At 44.3% G+C, this 24,226-nt stretch overlaps 1 protein-coding gene across 4 annotated transcripts in view; it reads right to left on the bottom strand.

Moving 5' to 3' along the window:
• XPO6 (exportin 6) overlaps positions 1-24,226 on the bottom strand; it is a 113,688-nt gene that overhangs the window by 26,032 nt on the left and 63,430 nt on the right. For 3 of the 4 annotated variants that reach the window (XM_030799320.1, XM_030799306.1, XM_030799326.1), the window contains 5 exons: positions 23,283-23,392; positions 11,851-11,959; positions 10,481-10,573; positions 8,946-9,015; positions 2,242-2,401 (listed from right to left, as the gene is read on the bottom strand). In XM_030799320.1, coding sequence (XP_030655180.1) covers positions 2,242-2,401; positions 8,946-9,015; positions 10,481-10,573; positions 11,851-11,959; positions 23,283-23,392 — 542 coding nt within the window. The remainder of the gene's footprint in view (positions 1-2,241; positions 2,402-8,945; positions 9,016-10,480; positions 10,574-11,850; positions 11,960-23,282; positions 23,393-24,226) is intronic. The other variant, XM_030799314.1, reaches the window with a different exon arrangement.

The following is a 24,226-nucleotide window of genomic DNA, read 5'->3' as shown; positions in this document are numbered from 1 at the left end:
GAAGGGGAAAAAACCCAAGACCTGGCTAGTTTCTCTCCGCCTACTCTGCGTGGAAACCTGGAAGCAGATGCCAGGGAAGGCAGTGTTTGTCTTTGTCCCAGCGTAACAATCAACTAAGGAACTTGTTACAAATACAAACTTGTATTTGTATTTCTGATTGCTGGGGAGCAATGAGAAAGCAATCAAAAAGGAGCACTTCCAGTCAGTCAAGAAAGTGAGGGCAAAAGAACTAAGGTTCCCGAAGTCCCACGAAGTCCTCGTGATCAGAACAGTTACTATCAGAAAACAATATACCAATATGCGCCTGGTGTTTAAATCCTGTTCTACACTAAAAATGCATTTCCAAACATCTTTTAATGTGTCTGTGTTTAGCAGTTTTAATATTAGCTTTGTTTTATGTAACCAATAAATGAAAACACTGCTAATCATACTGGCTATTAAGGTCATGTAGTCGTAACAAGAGCCTTCTCTCACATTTTATTCTAAATGAAGACAAAATATTAATAGCAAGTATGTTTAAGCACTGGGCTTGCAAATCTAAGCAGTGCAGAAAGACAGGGACCTATCAAATGATTCAGGATCTTTGAGACATCATCTCACGTACCTTTTTTTTTTTTTTTTTCTTTTGAGACGGAGTTTCACTCTTGTTGCCCAGGCTGGAGTGCACTGGCGCGATCTCGGCTCACTGCAACCTCCGCCTCCCGGGTTCAAGCGATTCTCCTGTCTCAGCCTTCCGAGTGTCTGGGATTACAGGCGCATGCCCCCCATGCCTGGCTAATTTTTGTATTTTTAGTAGAGATGGGGTTTCATCGTATTGGTTAGGCTGGTCTTGAACTCCTGACCTCAGGTGATCCGCCCACCTCAGCCTCCCAAAGTGTTGGGATTACAGGCGTGAGCCACTGCGCCCGGCCAACTGACAGATAAGATGTATCTATATTGCTTAACAGAGTAAATTCAAATAATGGACTTATCTTTGGATTTCAGACAGAAAAACATGTCTCATCCGTGCTAAACCTCAGTGCAAATGGGCCCAGTACAAGAAGAAGAGGAGGAGCAGACTGGCAATACAAACGCTACGGTTTGGAAAGAGCACAACATGTGGACCCAGGAAACTGTTAAAATCTACTCTCCCTCTCAAGGACTGTGTGAACCGAGGCAAGGCACTCACATCACTGAGCCACAATGTACTTACTCAACAATAAAACGGCAATGCCTGTCTCTCAAAGTACAGAACAAAATGAAAGACCGTGTGCAAAAACACAGAAAATGTCCTACTACTGTGTGCTGTTTTTATTATTAATATGAATCTGGCCTTTAAGGGATTTAAGCCCCTTGGCTATCTCTGCTTTTCAGCTAAGATGTGGCAGTGAAGTCTGGCATGCATGCACCCAGGCTCCTGAGGCTCACTTCCCCTCTGCACGTCACCAGTGATGTGGCTGCTGGGCCAGTCGAAGCATCAGGTGTCTTGGCTTTGGGCTGGATCCACATCTACTCAGTTTTGATCTAACCAATTCAACAGCTGCCTTGAAATGACCTAAATGTCCTGTCACTTACATCTTGGGTTTTTTGAGGGCAGAAAGGGAGGAGGGACTGCTGACTGGGTAGAATCAAGTGTTCCTCAACAAGTCCATCTGTAAACCTGGTGTGAGACCCAAGAGGAAGGAGAAGAAAAGGAGCCCAGTGGTGAAAGGCTGGGAACCACCTTTTGGGCCAGGTGTGGAGGCTACCCAGCTTTCACTCCCGATGCCCTAACGGGACAGGAAAAACCACAAAAAGCACCCTGTGCATCTAGCTGCCTACTTGGACAGTGGAGTTGACTCCTTATCAGTAGGGCTTTCTTAATATCTCTTTATCTTATGAGGAAAGACATGAAGACTGACCTCTCCTGGTTTCTCCTGGGTCTACAACTGTGTTTACATGTATACACAAGATCTTCAAAGAAACAATAGCTTAAATAGCTTATCAGGCGTTTTGTTATGTGCTAGGCACAGTGCTAAGTGCTTTATCTCATTTAATTCTCACACTAAACCTACAGGAAACTACATCTACTTCATATTGTAAATGAGGGACCTGAAGTTCAGAGAGGTTAAGTAATTTGTTCCATATCAGCTTCTATGAGGCAGAGCCTAGATTTACCCGGGGCCAGAGCAGAAGCTATTTGGCAATATGCTGCCCCCCACACAAGAAGGTAAAGCTGAACTCTGAAGAAGAAACAGCTCCATAAGGTAACTGCCAGCCTACCTCTCCACGACTGTGAGGGCATCATTGAACCGTGCAGCAAACACATCCCCAATAAAGTACTCGGCCAGGCGGCCCACGGCCTGTAGCAGGGAGCTCAAGTCTCTCAGGGAGCAGTGCAGCCGCCGGCAGTCGTTCTCCGCTGTGATGTTCAACCTGTGTCCTGGAACGCAACACGCCAGACAGTTTTTCACAGGAAGACCACGCTTTAGATACTACAGATAACAGCTCATCCAGCAAGCCACACACAGCAAAACCAGCAGCAAAACCAATTCTCGAAACAAAGCAACCCACGGGCTGCTTCCCAGTACTGACCAGGGAAACTGGGCCTGGTATCCACCTAACACTACACATTTGTGCTCCAGAGGCCAGGGACAGAGACAGAGTTATGGGGAGGGGCAGACAGCCTGGGGTGTGCTAACGTGGAGGGAGCCCCTGATCTGATTCCTTTTGACCCTGTAAGGTCCTGACACCACCACTGTGACATACAAGGAGGCACACTCAGGGAGGCCCAGGCACTTGCCGAGCACGTGTCACATTTCCGGGGCAAGGCTGGTGTTCTACGCTGAGTCTATGTGACTCCAAATCTGGTTCCTTTAGCATAGGGCCCTATCTCAGAATGAAATTTCCATGGACCAACAGTTAGGACCTGCCCCTGCTAAGAGAGGAGAGGTACACTCAGCACTCCATCCCTGAAGGCTGGGAGGTGGCACAGTATGAAATAAAGAGCATGGGACTTGGATTCCGAAGACACAGATTCCCTGCCACTTCCGGGCTCAGTGCCTCATACGACCCTCCTAAGCCTCAGTATCACTATTATAAGGGCCACGTTAAAATATATAACCCTCTAAGCTACAGAACATTGTTCAGTATTTCTAATTATTATAAATAATAAAGAACTAGTGACTTACTAAGGTCTGAAATTTCCTTACTTTTCAACACAACTTCTTCAAATTGAACAAGGAGGATGCTAAGATGAAAGACAAAACATCCTCCCTTGATTCGGTCACTTCCTTGGTTTTTGGATCCCTCTCTTCACAAATGTCCACAAAAGATAGTAAGAATTTTCAGGCCGGAACAGAGACCTGCAGGTCTGATTCAAGTCCTTCTCACTGACACAGCAGGAATGAGGGTGGGGTGGTAACACCACTAGGGCACCGTAACTAGGGCACCTACGATCCCAGCACTCCCTAGAAACTTTCCACACCTGCTCCCTCCCCCTACTTCAGTTCTCTCCTGTCTCTTAGGAGGCGAGACTCACACTGGTCATCACCAACCCTCCTCCTCACACTGGTCACCACCAACCCTCCTCCCGCTGTGCTCCAAAATCAGCTTCCCAGAGCCCAGACTAAGCTTGCAGCTCCCCTGAAGCAGGTGCTGAAGCCTCTGGAGGCTCTCTCCTGCTAAGAGGGGAGAGCCTAGACTCTGCATTATCAACTCAGGTCTCTCATGGCCTCGCCACCTTCTATTATGCCACTATGTCATCCAGACCCACTGGTAATTCTCCAGAGCCTCGTGTCTCTGTGCCTCTGCCTAGACTGCTGATCATTTCATCCTCTGCCCACCCAAGCTTTGCAAGCTCCTACGTAGCCTCCAGCCTCTCAGGGGCATCCCGTCTCTGTGAGGCCTCCCCACTCCTGCCTTTCTCCTTGGCACCCATGCTCATAAGGAGATAAACGGATGATTTACAAGTCCATCTCCTTAATGACCACAAAATCCCTCGTGGTGAGCAGCTATGTCCAGCAGCCAGCACAGCAGCTGGTACAGAGTGAGTGACCGTAAATGTATGAATGATTTAGATGCAACAGAACAGACGGTAAACTAGAGCAGGACAGAGAGTCCCAGGCAGCTTCCTTCCTCACCCTGTCCCTGGGAATACTGGCATGTATTACCGACAGTAAACACGGATGGGTGGCACCTGTGGAAACGAAGGGTGGACACCTACGAAGCATGTGGCAGATGAAGTAGCAGGCTGAATGCCTCGATCCGCCACCAACGTCAAGGGATGAGGCTCGCAACGGTGCCTGCGACAGCCCCCAAAGGAAGACACGAGGCTGGAAGAGGGGACAGAGGGCCACATCTTAAGGAGCAGGAGAACAAAAGAGGAGGTAACTCATGGAAGGACCTCAGACAGAGAGGGCCAGTGACAAAGGCTGGTTTTGACCTGCCCCAAATCACCTGCTCCTGCCTCCTCCACTCCACAAGCACAGCAGTGCCCTGGCGCAGAAACAAGATTCCCAGCCTGAGGCAGCCCTGCAGAGGCTGTCATTGCGGCTAAGGAGTAAGCCAGCTCCTCCAACCAGAGCAACAGAATGACCATCCCACCCAGCCAGACGAACTCACGGAACCAATGCACTGAGAGGGATTTTCACCACGCTGGTTGTGCAAAAGGGAACGCGGACTTCATGGGCTGCAAAAAGAGCCCCAATCTCTCAGTTAACTGAAGTGCCACAATTATACACCCTCTGAACGTCAATGGGATTTTCAAGGTTATATCTATACAACCAACTCCCAGGGTCGACTTCTAAAACCTGCTGCTCCTCTGCACACCAACCAGACCTCAGGGCTCTGTGGGAATAAACTCTAATGAAAAATACACCCTGACACTGGGTATGGCATACTACAGGCCCAAAAAGAGCTCGGGTGGCCAGCTTTTTTTTCGCAGAGCAACACTGGGGGTCACTGAGTCCGCTTCAGTAGCCCCTGGCAACTCTCCACATGCTCAACCTTCATTTCGCACATTCACCTCCCCCCAGGCTCTACCCTGACCACCAGTTTCCAACTTCTCTATGGTACCCAATCCCTTCAACTACGTACCCGCTGAATACCTGAGAACAAGCTTCTTAAGTATTTTAAGTGTACAAGGGGAACACTGTATTTGTTTTAAAAACCAAACCAAAACACTACCCTAAATCAAGTTTCCATTTGAGTACGGTCCTTAATAGACAATTACTAGAGAGCTTAAAAGTCACCCTGAGCAAGACGTCCTCTGCCCAGCACTTCCCCTGCACATCTGGCCCTTCAGCCTCTTCCTGGACCTCGGCTGAATGCTAGGGAGCTCAAGGGAGCCCTTCCATCTCTGGATAACTTGGTCACAAACACGGGTAAAGTAAGTCTCCCTGTGATTGCTCATCACCCCTGGCCCACTCCTTGAGGGCAGAACACAGAACAAGCCAAAGCCTGCTGACAGCATGATAGCCCTGGGGATGTAACCCCTCATTACCCTCCTGAGAATCCTTGTCATCCTGATCCCTCCCCTCTGAACTTGTCCTATTTTGTCTAGCAAAGAGCAGTACTAGGATGAAAACTATGGGTACCTAGCATCCAGTACCTAGGATGGAATAAAGCTTGGAAGTGCTAGGTGTGTGTTTTAAACTGTGAGTTTGAACAATATGAAACTGTTGACACTTGATCACTTCTGACCCAACAAAACTGCAATTCCATACAGTTTCACTTCACACATATGTGCATCTAGATCCATGTTCATCAAAATTATAGCTGGTTCTTTCCTGTTCCATCTGCAAGGCAGATAATCACATGGGCAATAAATACCCCAAATCAAATTCTCTACCCTTGACACCCCCTCCTTCAGCCTAGAAACCTAATTTCACCACCACAAAAGTCACACAGGGCATCAAGTAAACTTGAGGGGACAGGCCAGTGTCCCACTGTGAAAAGCTGTTCAGATCCACCCACAGTTTCTTCTGTCTGGCCAAGGCTTAGATTTCCCCCCAAAAGCACAGGACATCTGCAAGGTAGAACCTTCAGATGAGAATAATGCTGAAAGGTTTAGAGGCACAAAACATCATGGCCACACGAAAGTCCTATCTTCCACAAACCAAGTCATCCTAAAGCTGTCTAGATATGACCTAAGCTACATCCAAAGAACAGCTCCTTGGCAAATCACTGCCCTAGGGGAAAAAAAAAAAATCTTAAACATAATTTAGTCTTCTCTTTTTGAGGAGTTGAGGGAGGTCTAAAAATTAGCATTCAGGCATTTCCCTCTGAGAGAACAAACAAATCATAATCACAAATCATAAACGGACCCAAGCAGAACAAACAATTTAAGTCTAAAAATCCTCTATAAAATTTTGTAGGCAAAATAATCCCTTAGACAGGAAAGTTTGCATGGGCAACCAGAAAAGTTAAAGGGTTACTTAGAGGAGAAATACTGTCTCAATGAAGGAAGATCTCAATGAGGGGTGGCAGAAGTCAAATACAGAATGGAGGCTTTGGGGCCACATAGGGACATCAATGCTGTGCAAGGGGACCACCACCAATGAGGGTTTCTTAACCCACATAAGGTAGAAAAGACAAAGGGAGCAAAGGATGACCTGCCAGGAGCCAGAGCAGCACAGAGCAACCAACGTGGCCCAGCAAGACAAGCTGTGCCTTGGTCTTGACAGAGAAGTGGAGGCAGGCTCAGCAGCAGGAAGGGAAACAGTGAGAAGCACACAAGATCTTCTGAATCCAGCTGCTCTGACAAAAGCAAAAGTGGGAGCCTTCCAGGCTGCGTAACCACACTGCAGGCCTCACTGCTGGACAAAATGTGCATCCCATTGTCATACACGGTCACAGCACCAGGAGTAGACAAGAATCGCGGCTGGCGCCCATTTACACAGGCTCCAGAGGAGACCCAAGAACTAAAGGCTGGGCTAGAAAGTAAATGCAAATGAAGGAAGGCCCAGAGCCTATCAGGGATGAGAGGACACAGTTTCTGTTGAGGGTCATGAGGCTGACTGACTGGTGTGGCATGGAGGTTATTTGAGGGGGTAAACGGCTATGGGAACCAGGGGAAAAAATGTACTCAGAGTTTCCATTTGTTAATAGCCTTTGCACTAGAAACTTGGCTTCTGAGACACCAAAAATTGGGGAATGCTTTGTCATGAATAAGAGAGCTCGTTTTAAAACAGGAAATAAGCATTTTTCCAGCCTGAGAGGTTTTGCCACTGGAGTACAAGCCAAGGATCAGTGCTGAGGATGAGATTTACAAATGATCTGGAAGAGCCGAGTTCTGTGAAATTGCCAGTAAACAGGCTTTAGTGAAAGCAGGTATGTGGTATTTCCTATAGGAAAAAATAAATCACATTATCCTTCTAGGGAGAAGAGCTCAGAATTATCAGCTATGTCCCAGAAATATAGTTTCAGATTCACTAGACTTTCACCTAAAGACAGACACAACAGAATGTAAAAACACCAGCTTTTACAAAAGTAAACAGGACACTGAAGGGTCAGTGTGGGGGAGGAAAGAACACCTGCTTGATTTTTGTAATAGATCAGTAACAGTGTCTTCAGGGTCCTGAGTACATTCTAATTTGAATAGTGGTCCTGAAGGAAAGACCACCTGGGCACGATTATTCCCAAAAATGCTTCTGGAAACATCTGTAGCACTTCTACACAGCCAAATGATTTTCATTAGCGGTGACAGCACATTTTACAGGCATGTTTGCTTTGAAAGTGTCTTTTTAAAGTTTTGTCTTTTTAAATTTCTTACCCTATCTACAAAGTCAGGGCCTACATTCGGGGCATGCCAAGGCCCATCAGCCTCCTGGGGCCCACTAGATTATTCAGAAGCTTATATAGTCATGGAAACCAGCCGTCACAGACCACCAAGAAGGACAGCCTCGGAAAAAGGCTCCTATGGAGGCTCTGCCATGAATCACAAGCTCATCCAGGAGATGGGCTGCACACTGGGCGGCTCTGTGCTGGGCAGAAACAACAGTTACCCAACACGGGCTGCACGCCAGAGCCAGGACAGATCCTGCAAGAAGCACGCTGGGAAGAAGGAAGGGCAGTAGAAGTGGTGCGTAGCAGCTGATGGGGCAGGGAGGACACATGTGGCTTTCAGTTACTGGTGTTTTCAGTTGACAAAAATGAATGTCAGATGTTAGCTATTTCAACGTTGACAAAAATGAATGTCAGATGTTAGCTATTTCAACATTTTGTCATTCCCTATTATACCATCATGAGACTAGTACCAACAAAGCCATGGGACCCTGGGTAAATTAACATCTCTGAACATCAATTTCCTCTTATGTAAAATAGGGGTAACTACTAATAGCACTTACACCTCACAGGACAATGGAGAGAATTAAGTAATATATAAGTCAATAATACAGTGCCTGGCATGTAATGAGAGCTACAAATGGAAGCTATTATTATTATTGTTATCAACAAAATAACAAAGCAAGCTAACCCTAAACCCCAAGCAGGCAGGACCTGTAAACAGCAGCCAAAAGCCTTTTCAATCAACTCTGGTCAGAGCCCCCCCCCCCGCCCCCGGGGCCATGTGCAACAGGTGCAGGGGGCGGGGGGACCACAGGCCATCAGCTGCGCTATGGCCTTCCAATTCTAGAGTGAGCAGGAAGCAAGAAAGCACAAGGCCATGTTCTCCCTAGTACACCTGCTGGTTGAAAGGACATAAGGAAATATTAGGGGCTTTTTAGTAAGTCCTGTCTCTTTACTCCAAATCAGTTTCTTTTCCAAACACCTCCTTGGAATACACTGCCATGACCTCATCTTTTACCTCCCCACAGCTTTTTATCATAAGTCTTTAAAAACGTTCCCTGTTTAGAAGTGGGGAGAGATGCCAGTTGGGAGGCTGCAGTGAAGAAATCATGTTCCGACAGCAACGGCAGCAGTAATGAAATATCAGTCCGATGGTTTTTTGAATGTTTGGTTAAATTAGAAAATAAAAATCAGTTTACCTGACCCTGAAGTGACTATAAACTGTTGTAATCCCAAATAAACTTCTAAATTGTCCTGAAGAACAGGGAACTGAAAACAAAGAAACAACAACAAAAATTTTAAGTCATAAATGCAAGTTTTAATAGCATTTTAACATTACAACATAACACGCAACTATGGGGCGAGGAACAGGATCAAAACCTTTTCTCTAGGAACCTTTAAATGCAGCTAAAAAGCTATGACCCCCCTTCAGTGCCCCCCCAACTACAGTTTCTATAATTGAAACCGCCAATTAATACACAGAATAAGAAAGAAAACGTATTAGTTCGACCCTTTAAAAAAAAAAAAAAAAAAAAAGCAAAGGACACTGTGGTATGACTATTTACATTCCTAATAGAGGAGATCAAACCCTGAAATGACCTACACCTTCTAGAACTCTGAGAAGGCACCATATCTCCCTTCAAATCCAAGGGAACCTCTACCTTGAGAGATATGTCAGCTATGCTTTGTTAAAGCACACGGTAAAGTGATAAGATGGGCTAAATTATTTGGAAGTCCGTTCCCTCGCTCAAGTAGCAGTCAGAACGTCATAACCGGAGCTGCATCTTTCTTTCTCAAGCTGCTACACTCACCAGTAAGATTAAAACATGACTGGCCCCTAAGAAAGGCAGATGGCAAAGTACGAAGCTTTCCAGGAGAGAACACAAATATAGCTGGGTCATTCAATGCAAAAGATGACCCTATGGCCAGGGGCGGTGGCTCACGCCTGTAAATCCCAGCACTTTGGGAGGCAGAGGCGGGCAGACGATGAAGTCAGGAGATCAAGACCATCCTGGCTAACACGGTGAAACCCCGTCTCTACTAAAAATACAAAAAGTTAGCTGGGTGTGGTGGTGAGCATCTGTAGTCGCACCTACTCGGGAGGCTGAGGCAGGATAATTGCTTGAACCCAGTAGGCAGAGGTTGCAGTGAGCCAAGATCACGCCACTGCACTCCAGCCTGGGCGACAGCGTGAGACTTTGTCTCAAAAAAAAAAAAAAAAAAAAAAAAAAAAAAAAAAAAAGAATTACCCTAATAACTGCCTTGCCTTGAAGAAGTGATGAATTTAATGAAATCTCTTTGAATAACATGCACCACATAGGGAAGGGAATCAATCCTTACAACTAAAGATTCCAGCACGTATAGACACACGCAGAGAAAGCTAGCAATTTGCCAAGAGCGAGCTTTACAAAGGCCAGCTTTTCAGCAATGTAACTTCTGTAAATAACAGCTCCCACTCGGCCTGGCCACTTGCAAGCTACTGATAAAGGTATTAAGGCTTTAGTCAAATTGCTATTATATCCAAGACTAAATAAGGTTCCAAAAGTTGGTTTAATATTTTGTGGAAATGTTAATATTTGTTCAGTTTGAGCATCACTTATGGCAATTATTCTGTTTTTAAAAATTACATAGGGGGTAAAGAGGGGAGAGAGAGAGAGATCCAGGGAAGTCAACCAGCCATGCTCTGTATACAGAGAAATCGCTACACTCTCCACTCCCCTGGACGGCGCATTACCAGTGTGGAGAAGGCATGCGTGGGCAGGAGCTCCATCACTTTGGCCACCACCTCCAAGCTCTGCCGTAAGTACCGCTGCCACTCCGTCTGCTGCTGTGGGGGAAGCACAGGAGAATCAGCTCTCCCAGAATCCTCTCATCTTCCTTGCCAACCTCAAGTCCACTCTCAGACATAAAATTTTGAAGAAATGGAAAATGATGGAACCAGGTTATCTGGTACTATAAAAAGCCCAAGCTACAATTTTTTAAAAATGATGAATTAATTTCACAAAAAACTACTTCCTCAGAAAGTAAATGATCCACATAGAATAAGCTATTTTCCCCACCTTGGGTTATAGGATACAGAGATGGAGAGCCACTTGTGAAACCACCTGTTGGAAATGATCACGCGTCACCTTCTGACACAGTCCACTACTGTATCCCTATCCACATAACTGACTCAGTGCCACTCAGAATGGGGTCCACAGCCAGCCAGCAAATGCATCCCCTGGTGGGCTGTCAGAAATGCAAATTCTATGGTCCCCACCCCAAGCCTCCAGAATCAGAATCTGCTTTAACAAGCTGTTCCAGTGATTCTTATCCATGCTGACATTCAAGAAGCAAGACACATCACTCCCCTTTTGGGAGATGAGGACATTAAGGCTCATAGAAATGCCACACCCAGCCCTCCAATCTCCTCCATGCCCAAGGTTGCAGAGCTTCAAACCCAAGCCATCTGGCTCTAAGCAAAGGGCTCTCTGTAACCCAAATATGACTACCCATAAGCTCTTGACCATGCCACAGTCACTCTTACTTTGAGAAGAGCAGCGGTTATTTGAAAAATTTTAAAGTACCTAATGGTTTAAAAAAAACACTGGAACTGTTTCCTTAAAGACATTTTCCTTATTAATGTTGGGCACATCAGCATCAATAAATTCAAGGCTGATTTTAAGAGGTAGAAGTTTGCATAATATACTCCGAACAGACTTCCTTTCATTCTAGCCTTATCGGTTCAGTATCTCGCTAACAGTCTCCACAAGCATCCAGCTAGCTCTTATTGCTGCCCAGGTTGGGGAGCAGAGGTGAGGGTGCAAGGTAGAGGAGACAGAGAGGATACAGAGTTCTCACTAAACCGTTTTTCAATGTGCATATGGTTTCACTACTTACATCTCTAGTCCACATAGATAAAAAAGCCTATAAAACATTTTTTACAGTTAATAAGCCAAAAGGGACCAGCAGGAAATTTAAAATTTCAAATGTATGACTCAAACCAGAAGACTACTCTGGTTTCAGAACAGTCTTCGGAGCAGAGGGCTCTGGGTTCCAGGTCCCCATTCTGATTCACGTCACAACATGACAGCGACAGAAAGTCAATCAGGGCGTGCCACTTACATCGTCATCCAGAGTCTCGTCATCCAACTCCTCCAGCTGGGCTTGGTTGTATCTGAACTGGATTCGATTCAACACCTCTGTGAGGAGGAGCACCAGGGCGTCTTCGTACCTACGTGGCAGGGAGAAATTCAACATCGATCAGGCGAAAGGAGGCTTTCAGCTTAGAATTTGGAAAATGCCTCCTGCACTATAAAAGAAATGGTGTCCATGTTGATCACCATGGAAAAGGAGCATCGAAATTCCTGAGGCTGAGTTTATGGGTTGGCAGGTGTGTGCGGCCCATGGAACAGAAGCAGAGGTATTTATTTAATGACGTACCAGGCACCATGTATCTTCCTAACAGACTGTTTATATAATAGCCTTTTTTGTCTCTGGCAATAATTTCTGTCTTAAAATATATTTTGTCTGCTATTAGTATAGTGACCCAAGCTTTCTTTTGGTTACTTTTTGCTCAGAGTATCTTTTTCCATCTTTTTACTTTCAATCTATTTGTATCTGAATCCAAAGTGAGTCTCTTGTAGACAACACGTCATTGGGTCATGGCTTTAAAAAATCTACTCTCTGCCTTTTTTAAGAGAAGAATCTAACCCACTAAATGTAATGTAATTACTGATGAGGAAGGCCTCATTTCTGCCATTTTGCTATTTATTTTCTATGACTTATGTTCCTCAATTCCTCCATTCCTGCCTTCTTTTGTGTCAAACAGGTATTTTCTAGTGCTGCATTTTAAATCCCTTGTCCTCTCTTTTACTAAGTATTTTCAAGTTATGGTCTTAGCAGCTGCTCTGGGGATGATAGGCACTGCAGATAAATATTACCTAATTCAGTGATTTCATGCTTTTAACAGCTGTGAGAAGTAAATGGTATCAATATTTTTCTGATGAGGAAACAACAATTAACAGAAGTTAAATAAACTGCCCAAGGCCACAAAGCTACTTTGAACCCAGGGCTCCCTAACTCAAAATCATGTTCTCACTACACATAAATCACCAATGGATTTTTGTTTTGTTTTGTTTTGTTTTGTTTTTGGAGACAGAGACTCACTCTGTCACCCAGGCTGAAGTGCAATGGCGCAATCTTGGCTCACTCCAACCTCCGCCTCCCCAGGTTCAGTGATTCTCATGCCTCAGCCTCCCGAGTGGCTGGGACTACAGGCATGACCCATTAGGCCTGGCTAATTTTTGTATTTTTAGTAGAGACGGAGTTTCGCCATGTTGGCCAGGTTGGTCTTGAAATCCCAACCTCAGATGATCCGCCTGCCTCGACCTCCCAAAGTGTCAGGATTACAGGTGTGATCCTGTGCCCAGCACCAATGGGTTTTACGCCTGCTCCACCCAACTCCCAAAACCTAATCTTTAGTCCATTTTAAGAAGACTTAGAAACTAAAAAGAGCCTGGGGAACCCCGGACCCTTTTATTTGTGTCTAAGAATAATTTTTCAGAGAAATACTCAGAGCGGTAGGTTTGGATATTTCCCACATGTAATAAGAACCCAACTCAGGGCCGGGCGCGGTGGCTCACACTTGTAATCCCAGCACTTTGGGAGGCCGAGGCGGGTGGATCACGAGGTCAGGAGATCGAGACCACGGTGAAACCTCGTCTCTACTAAAAATACAAAAAAATTAGCCGGGCGTGGTGGCGGGCACCTGTAGTCCCAGCTACTCGGAGAGGCTGAGGCAGGAGAATGGCGTGAACCCGGGAGGCGGAGCTTGCAGTGAGCCGAGATTGCGCCACTGCACTCCAGCCTGGGCGACAGAGCGAGACTCCATCTCAAAAAAAAAAAAAAAAAAAGAACCCAACTCAGAAGATACCAAGTTATAAGCAACAATTGCTACCACAAGGACCAACAAACTGCTCATTTTGAAGAACAAATCATGTTGCCTAAATACTCGCCTATCCTGAAACGCTTCTAAGATAAGTTAAGGGACTGCTCCCACTCATAGAGCAAACCACCAGTGCTGGTTAGTAAGCTCTCCACATCAATCTACTCTCCAAAGTTATGATGCTGGGGCTGAGACTCAAAGGACAGTTTGTTTCGGTCTGTTAGGTTCTGCCAGCAGGGACACTGGAGGGAGACTGGAAGCAGAAGGGACAAAAGGACTGCATCCTTCCTGTGGTCTTGCTGTCCTGGCAGTGCTGCCTCAGCAACAGACACCTGGCAGAAGCAACTGGTTCCGGTTTCCAGCTTCATTCCACATTCCCAGAACTAGTATCGTGCACCCTCAGAGGTAGAGGCAACACCCTCTCCTCAAAGGAATGGTCCCAGTTCGAAAAGATCCCTCCTCTGAACTCCTGCGGCAGCTGGATGGGGCTCTCTCTTCAGAGATCTGAACCCAAGTTACTCAGGGTCCAAGCAGTGATCTTCCAGATTTTGACAGCCCCAGCTTCTTGCTTGTGTACTTCTAGCCTTAGGGGCTGAGCCACTTCCTGTACTTATCATCTGTGTTATCTCAGTGTTCCCTCTGAAACCTATTTAATCAATTTCCTACAATGAATTTTCTGTTCAAATAATTAAGTATGGTTTCTGATTTCCTGACAGGACTCTAATACACCACCCAATCTAATACAGTTGAGTACTGGGACAACATGATAACCAAAGCTAAAAGATATCCAATACCAAGACCAAATACAGTCCATTTAGTCCATGAGGTACAGCCCATGTGATGAGACTCGGTCTACCGACCACTTACAAATCCTCCTGGATTGTCCCATTTCAGATTTTGGTGACCAGAGTATCTTTTTTTTTTTTAACTTAAGAATTTAACCTATGCCAAAATTGACATTTGTATTTATTTACTTACTTTTTTAACATAATTTCAACTTTTATGTTAGATTCAGGGGATACATGTACAGACTGGTTACCGGAGTATACTGCGTGATGCCGAGGTTTGAGGTACAACTGATCTCACCCAGGCACTGAGCATAGTACCCAATAGCTTTTCAACCCCTGCCCTCCTCCCCACTCCCCTCTCTATCAGTCTCCAGTGTCTGTTGTTGCCATCCTATGTCCATGAGCACCCACTATTTAGCTCCCAATAGCTCGTTTCTTAACTAGAGACAGAGACACTCCCTACTTACCCATATCCAGCAATGACTCCCCAACTATATGCAAACGACTTAACAACCTAACACACGCCAGCCCTAAAGTAGACTAGCAACTGAACAGGGCCCAGGAAAGAATGCTGGCGGGAAAAAGGCACTAATAAAATCCACAACATCTGTGGGAAAATTCACCCAATAAAGTCAAAATCCCACTTAGTAAACTCCATAGAAAGGTAAGATCAAACATTTAGGCCTAGAGTTTATGTTTTTGCCTTTGTTCAAGACGTAAATTTCTAGGCCGGGCACGGTGGCTCACGCTTGTAATCCCAGCACTTTGGGAGGCCGAGGCGGGCGGATCACGAGGTCAGGAGATTGAGACCACGGTGAAACCCCGTCTCTACTAAAAATACAAAAAATTAGCCGGGCGTGGTGGCAGGCGCCTGTAGTCCCAGCTACTCGGAGAGGCTGAGGCAGGAGAATGGCGTGAACCCGAGAGGCGGAGCTTGCAGTGAGCCGAGATCGCGCCACTGCACTCCAGCCTGGGTGACAGAGCGAGACTCCGTCTCAAAAAAAAAAAAAAAAAACAAAAGACGTAAATTTCTAAAGTTACAGAAGTTTCACACTATAAATTGCTGTGACAGATCAAAATATTTTCACAATTCTGCTAGGAAAGAAAATCTACTTCAGACCAGAGGACAGATGAATTTTGTCATCTATAAATTGTCTTGCTGTGCTAAAAGGAAATTTAGAGACTTTCTATACAAATGTAACTCTAAATTAGACCTAAAATCTTAACTGGCAATTGGCAACTCTGGCTGCAAAAAAAAACCCGTATCACTTAGAAAATTAAGTCCAAGCAGGAACCAGGCAAACATGCACATAGATCACTGGTCTCCCAAAGTGTCATGTGGGAAGTGGAGAAAGTATATGGCTGTGGCAGACACTCTGGTTGCCTGCCCAATACCCATTCTCCTTCCTCAGCAAGAGAGCACTGGGTATTGGGACCAACTCAAAGACAACATCTCCCCTGAAGATGGGGGTGGTCAACGAGAGACTAAAGCAGCTACTGGGTGGGACTTCTAAGAAAGCTTCTTTCGCCCAACCTATCCCACTTCTCGTTCCTGCCGCCTGAATCGTGGCTGTGATGTCTATAGCATCATCCAGCATCCATCTCTGACCATAAGATGATAATGAAGAGGGAAGCCATGCCTAATGGTAGAACAAATAGGTAAAAGGATTCAAAAAATTACTTGCTACTCAAAGAGACATGACTTCTCAAGGAAAAGTCAATCAACAGATGCCAACCTCAAGATGACAAAGGTGTTGGAATTATCGATGACTCTAAAACAGCTATAATAACAATGCTCCATGAGGTTCCTCTATGGTCTGAATTGCGCGACTCTTCCCCAAAAACTACTCATTCATATATTGAAGCCTAACCCCCAACCTGTCTGTATTTGAAGACAGGGCCTATAAAAAGGTAATAAAGTTATGTGAGGTGAAAGAGTAGGGCCTTAATCCAATAGAACTGTTGCCCGTATGAGAAGACGAAGAGACACAAGGGTTCTCTCCCTCCCTTTCCTCACATGCACACAAGAAAGGCCACGTGAGCATTCAGAGAGAAGGCGCCGTCTGCAAGCCACCAAGAGAGCTTACAGAATCTGCCAGCATCTTGAAGTGGAACTTCTAGACTCCAAAACTATGAGAAAATAATTTCTGTTGTTTAAGGCCGGCCTGTGGTATTTTGTCATGGTGGCCCAATCTAACCAATAGAGAAGGTAAACAATATGAGAAAGAAACCTGGAACTTGAAGAATGAAGGAAAAGCAAGAGAAATGGCAATGTCTGGGTAAATCTAATAGACTACTTCTTTCTTCTTAAGAGCTATAAAATATGAATGATGGGTACACGTATAAATTAGAACACTGTCTGGTGGGGTTTTCCAAGTATGTATGTGTAAAACCTCAATATAAAGAAGAGAGGCTAAAGGACTCTAATCTATATGGTGGTAAGGTTTCCATACCACCCTTGTGGTAAAATGTGACTGTGAAAAGTTAAGTATATATATATATACTGTAATACCCAGAGCAACCACCAAAAAAACCCACATAAAGAAATGTGGTCCAACACTCAATAGATACACTGGAAAAGAAAACTAAATGTGTATGCAACTAACAGAGTCTCAAAATAAATGAAGCAAAAACTGATCAAACTAAAAGGAGACAGACAAATCCAAAATTATTTCTGGAGAATTCACCCCTCTCTCAGTAACTGATAGAACAAGTAGGATAAAGACAACATGTACAGGCTGGGCGCAGTGGCTCACTCCTGTAATCCCAGCACTTTGGGAGGCCAAGGCAGGCGGATCACCTGAGGTCAGGAGTTCCAGACCAGCCTGGCCAACATGGCAAAACCCTGTCTCTACTAAAAATACAAAAATTAGCCAGGCGTGGTGGCGGGCACCTGTAATCCCAGCTACTTGGGAGGCTGAGGCAGGAGAATCGCTTGAACCTGGGAGGTGGAGGTTGCAGTGAGCCGAGATCACGCCATTGCACTCCAGCCTGGTGACAGAGCAAGACCCCATCTCAAAAAAAAAAAAAAACAAAAAAAAAAACACATGTACAAATTAAACTAGAAAACAATAACAAAATGATATATGGAAAATCCCCAAATATTTGGAAACTAAACAGAGGAAATCTCCAAAGAAATTGGAAAATATTTTAAATCAAATGAAAATTAAAATGTAACATTAAAATTTGAGGGATAGCCAGGCGTGGTGGCTCACACCTGTAATCCCAGCACTTTGGGAGGCCAAGGCGGGCAGATCACAAGGTCACGAGATTGAGACCAGCCTGACCAACACGGTGAAACCCTGTCTCTACTGAAAATTAGCCGGGCGTGGTGGTTTGTGCCTGTAATCCCAGCTACTAGGGAGGCTGAGGCAGGAGAATTGCTTGAACCCGGGAAGCGGAGGTTGCAGTGAGCCGAGATCGCGCCACTGCACTCCAGCCTGGTGACAGAGAGGGCTTAGAAGGAAATTTACAGCATGAAATGCTTATATATACCACAGAGATAAGCCTATAAGCCTCAAGTTCTGAGAGTTAAATAAAATTATACATGTTAAGGCAACTACATAGTAGGTACTCAATAAAATATATATGAATAAAGAACAAATGAACAAAGAAATGAATGAAAAACACACAGGCGATAAACAGACAAAATTCCAAGTCAGGTAAATACAAAGGATTGAAGCATATTCCTGGATAGCTTTTTCAACTCAATAAAGCAACTAAGACTCTATTCACTTGCCCTGTGGGGCAGTCAAGAGCAGGAACTAGAAAGCTGCAAGAGCTCTGATCTAAACCTAGTTCACACCTTTACTGCACCACAATGTCATGTCTAACAGTGGCACTTCCTCTTTATTAAGCAGGTTCACCCACTCCAAAAAGCGAGCAGCAGTTTTTCTCACGCTCACTCACATTTGTTTACAGCCCGATCTAATGTCACCAGAATCCCTACATTGGTTTGTGGCCAGCACTTGCCAGAAGTCTAGTCACAAAGAGGCTCACAGAACATGACACAATGACTTTAGGTTGCTTCACACACTCAGGTTTCTTCATCTTCCTGTAGAAATAAGTTTCTACACAGGTGACTCCCTTCACATTGACAAGCACAAAGAGCCGGAAGTGAGAGAGAAAGGGGAGGTGAACCAATGCTTATTTACTGAGCACCTACTGTCAGCCAAGGCACTTTACGCTCATTAGTTCATCCCACTTTCTCAACAATCTGTGAGGAAGGCACAACCATCCAAAAGCACAAACAAGGAAAGGGAAAGGAAAATCCGAGCCTTTCCATGCCACCACCTCAAAATACAGATCAGGACGATCTACCCCATCAGCCATTCCGCTCTGCAGGAATGGCTACAGAACATTTACCCCATTAACACCGGGGCTCAGGCTCTCTGAAGTCCCCACGGTCTCCCATCAAGAAACTCCTCTTACACCTGTAATCCCAGCACTATGGGAGGCCGAGGTGGGTGGATCACGAGGTGAGGAGATCGAGACCATCCTGGCTAACACAGTGAAACCCTATCTCTACTAAAAACACAAAAAATCAGCCGGGCATGGTGGCGGGCACCTGTAGTCCCAGCTACTCGGGAGGCTGAGGTAGGAGAATGGTGTGAACCTGGGAGGCGGAGCTTGCAGTGAGCCGAGATCGCACCACTGCACTCCTGACCAGGCGAGGCAGCATGCAAAGCTCCAATTTCCAAGCTCCTAGGACCAAAAATAAATCTATGTACATTTGTGCTTCTAAATTTGTAGCCTACAATGCTTACCACTTTGTTGTGATGAATGATGCAAAACCTTTAAACCACAAGGGACAGGAAATGAGTGCTGCCTTTGTGACTTAACCACACCTACGTTTCCCATTTAAGACAGCAAGAAAACATTTTTGACTACTTCCTGCAAGATTAGTTGCTTCTGAAATATGATTCCAGAACATCCCAACTTCTCTCTGGTGTATTTTATCAGTTGACAAACATTTGATCACATGTGCATGCTCTTAGTTAACATAAATGTGGTCATCACCAGAAGCCAGTGTTCTTCAGCAGCTGCTCCTGCAAAACAGCATATCTCTGATATATTAAGAGTCTCTCATAGTCTGGAGTGGTGAATGTAAGGGTTACAGAAAAAATTATAAGCTGAAGTTGAAATATTTTCTTTGTGCAGCCCAGCGGACTAACACATGTTCTTTGTAGTCTACTGTCTTAGACCACTAGGGGGTATCTGATAGGACTTGCAGTTCCCCAGATGGTAGTTACTACTTAACAGCATTAACCAGAGGAGCTTGGAGGGGTTTGTTTTTGTTGTTGTTGTTATTTCATTTTAGAGACAGAGTCTTGCTCTGTCGCCCAGGCTGGAGTGCAATGGCATGATCATAGCTCACTGTGGCCTCCAACTCCTGGGCTCAAGCAGTCCTCCTGCCTCAGCCTCCCGAGTAGCTGGGACTACAGGCATGCACCACCATGCCTGGCTAATTTCTGTATTTTTTGTACAAACAGAGTCTTGCTATGTTGCCCAGGCTGGTCTCAAACTCCTGGGCTCAAGTGATCCTCGCACCTCGGTCCCCACAAGGAGCTGGAACTACATGTGCACACTACTATGTCTGGCTAATTTGTTTTTTAAGTTTTTGTAGAGACAGGGTCTCATTATGTAGGCCGGGCTGGTCTCAAACTCCGCCCTCAAGTGATCCTCCTGCCTCAGTCTCCCAAAGTGCTGGGATTACAGGAATGAGCCATGGCACTTGGCCTGTTGTTTTATTTTTCAAAGGCATAAAGGCATTATATGTAAGTGTTATGTTTAAAAAAGAATAAACCATGAAAAATTAGAAAGCCTCATTTAGGATGATAATCACATGATCAATGAGAAAAATTCCCACTGTTTCAAGTGGTCAGCCAGAACAACTGCCAACTGTGACATTAGATAACGGATGCCTGGGCAGGCAGGTAAACATCTGCAGGTGGCCTAAAGGCCTTTAGACTGTCCAGGGGCCATGCCACCTAACTCCACAGTCACAACCACAGTCTAAAGGCAGTAACATCTTCTATTATTCATCATTGCTGTTGTCATCACTGTGACCATTTACTGAGTGCCTAATACATCCAGATGCTGTACCAGGTATTTTACATACATGATTTCCTTGAATCCTAACCATCCCGCAAGAGAAGTGTTAAGTACGTCCATTTTGCAAGAGGAAATGTGATCAGCATATAACTTGACCAAAAGTAACACAGCTAGCCTAAAGCAAAAAAAGAATTTAAATTCTCTACACCACTGCTCCTTCTATTAGTATAATGATCTGCAGAAGTGTGTGTTTAATACTAATTATCTGCTAGTATATATTTTCTCAACAGGACCATATTCTTCACATCTCTCATTTATACTTTGTTTTTGTTTTTTTAGACAGAGTCTCACTCTGTCGCCTAGGCTGGAGTCCAGTGGTGTGATCTTGGCTCACTGCAACCTCTGCCACCCGGGTTCAGGAGATTCTCCTGCCTCAGCCTCCCAAGTAGCTGGGATTACAGGTGCCTGCCACCACACCTAATTTTTGTATTTTTAGTAGAGACAGGGTTTCACCTTCTCGGCCAGGCTGGTCTTGAACTCCTGACCTTGTGATCCACCCGCCTTGGCCTCCTAAAGCGCTGGGATTATAGGCATGAGCCACCGCGCTCGGCCTTGTACTGTTTTTTAAAAAGTATTTTCATATTAATCATTTCCTCAGTTTATTCTCACAACAAGCTTGAGAGATATGAAGGAATATCTACCACTAAATATAGAAAAATGAGGCATAGTCCCAGAATCAAAAAGATATGCCTATTTAGCATGCAAGAAAGATTATTTTGGCACAAGTAACTTTTCCTTCAAGAACCTCATTTCAAAAACATAATTACTTAAAGTTGGCAACTTCACCAAAAACACAATCTCCTGTGTGTAATACGATTTCTGATATATGAACGTACTACCTATAATCACACATGTGACCTGACACCGTAGCAACCTGGAACTTACTCCACAATTACAAAAACCATCTTTGGTAACAAAAGAACAAATGTTTAAACTTGGAAAATAAAATTCTCAACAGAATATTTGCATATTTATTTAATTTTCAATAGAGACAGAGTTCAGCAAATGATACCAGTGACTGGTACCAAGAGACAGAGTCTCACTATGTTCCCAGCCTAGAGAGCAGTGGCCAGCCACAGCATGATCACTGCACACAGCAGTTCTGAACTCCTGAGCTCCAGTGATTCTTCTGCCTCAGCCTCCCATGTAGCTGGGACTATAGGTACATACTACCACATCTAGGTCCTGTTTAGAATTTTTTAAACTCATAAAACCTCAGCAATGGAAAAAGTCTTTGGAGTTCCAGTCCAACCTTTTCTCTGCAGTGAAGTCTCTCCTCTCCACCTTCCTCCATTTGGTACATTTATGGGGAAAGAGTATTCACTAACACCACCACCAGCCGAACACTTACAGTGTGTCAAGCATTCTAAATATGTTAGTTCGTTATTTCAATTAATGTCTCAACAACTATTATTTTCATCCTCATTTTACAAATGAGGAAACAGAAGCTTCCACAGGCTAAGTACCTTACCCAAGTACCCCTAGGTGGGAACCACAAAACCAGGATCCAAACATAGGTCTGTGCAATTCCCCATCATGGCTTCCACTCGACAGAACCCCTTCATACACTGGTTTTACAACACAATGACCACCTAATCTGAAATTGCTCTTACAAATACTGTGCAAAGAAGTAGGAGCTATAACCAAACTGAGTAAAATCTGCAGGCACTCTGTTAAGCATGATAAAGTACCTAGGGCTAGATCACCTAGTTTGCAATCTCATAGCATAAATATACAAATTATACGAATCAGGTTTAGTTTATTAGGAAACTACTCTGATCCTAAAATGTAAAATATAGCTTCTTTGCCTCCTTCATGACTGCCTGCTCACTGTGTGACTGGGATGCAGTCACCTACTGAGACTATGATGGGTATGTTTCTGCTAAGAAAAGCTGCCGCATTTACTTTCCCCATATAAGGATGCTGCCATTATTTTCCTGGCATGCTGAATCTCCACCTTCCCCTCCTCTTCTCCCCACCCTGTGGCACAAAGAACATATTGTACAGGAAATATACTCTCTTCCTGAAAGCAAGAAAAATGGGTTTGAGAAACATATGGGGGGGGGGGGAAACAAACTGTTCCCCATTCTCTGTTTTTTAAAAATACAATAAAAAGTGCAAAAGCAATTATCTCTGGGGTGTGGGATTATGAATAATTTATCTTCCTTACATTTTTCTATATCTTTTCCTAGATTTAAAAATGAACACCTTTTTCTTAACAGGTATTTATTAATTTATTTAGGAAATTTTCAAACACATACAAATGGGGTAAGAACATAATGAACCCCAAGTTCCTATGAACTAACTCCAACATCAACCACCAACACATGGGCAGCCTGTTTCTTCTCTACACCAACCCACTTCCCTTCTACCCCCACTGGGTTATTTAAGCAAATCCCAAATGTCATATCATTTTATCCAATAAATACTTCAGTTTGTATCTCTAAAATAAGGGCTAATAAAAAATTAAGAACACTAACACAAATGCATTAAAATATAAAAAATTAGTAATACTACTTTTAAAATTTTAAAAAGTCTTAACAAAATACTTAAAAGAGAAAAAAAAGGAAATGCTCAATGGCATTATTGCCTAAACAGCTTACATGACTCAGCTTCACTGAAAAGGTCCAGATGCATGGCTGTCCCTTAGGCCACTAGAATAACTGGCGAAATGACCATATCTAGTTTTCAGTGTTTGAGGAGTTTACCTGTTGAGAACTGCTTCCTTGTCTCCAAGACGACTTTTAATTTTACTTGTCAGATAGTCCAAAAAGAGCGTCCAGATATCCAAACAAGAGAAGTAACCTTCATGAGTAGGCTATGGTACAAAAAAAATCCAGACAATGAAATTATTTAATGCTACTATTCCTTAGAAACACACACATGCCAGTGTTTAATTCCAGCAGAACGACGAAACCATAAGCCTAGATTCCCCAGTTTCCTGGTAACCAAAACTGGTGGCTTTTAATTGGTCTATACCACTGGGCCCTCCTGAACCTAACAAGACAAGGGTACCATGGAACACATTGTGAGGGAGATACTGTGCAGCATAAACTGAGTTATAAAATAAGCAAAAACCTATCTTAAAATCTGAGACTGGTGGAGAGGGCTCTTACAGACCATCTAGTTTAACTCTATTTTCGAGAGAGAAATCGAGATTCAGAGATATAAGTTGTTCAAGGCCACAGGTAAAAACAAGTCCCTTTACCCCCAGCCAATGCTCTTTCCATTACAAACCATTACAAAAGCAAAAATCAGTTTCAGTGGCTCCGAAGGTGACAGGTTCACACACTGGAATGTAAGGAAAGTAACACTTGCAGTCTTCCTATAGAACAGACTGAAAATGAGCTCATTAAGTCTGACCCTCAGGGCATTATCCTATTTGCAAAAGCAAGGGTGTCAAACTTGCTAATAGCAACCTCTAACCAGGTGCTGATGTGGAGGAACAAAGTGAGAAGTCTTTGTAGGATCCTGGTAATACAATGAAGACCACTGCACTAGTTAACTTTCTCAAGGGCTCTGAGACTTATTTCATGCAAAGTCCAACACAATCTCCAACAGCTAGTCCTTCCCCTATGCATTCAGGTTCAACTTGTGGCTCCAACCCATAATATCTCCACTCAAATGCTCACTACCTGAAAGACTCCTTTGG

Source organism: Nomascus leucogenys, chromosome 2 (genome assembly GCF_006542625.1).
Source record: "Nomascus leucogenys isolate Asia chromosome 2, Asia_NLE_v1, whole genome shotgun sequence".
Lineage (NCBI taxonomy): Eukaryota > Metazoa > Chordata > Mammalia > Primates > Hylobatidae > Nomascus > Nomascus leucogenys.
This window is presented reverse-complemented; position numbering and strand designations above follow the sequence as displayed.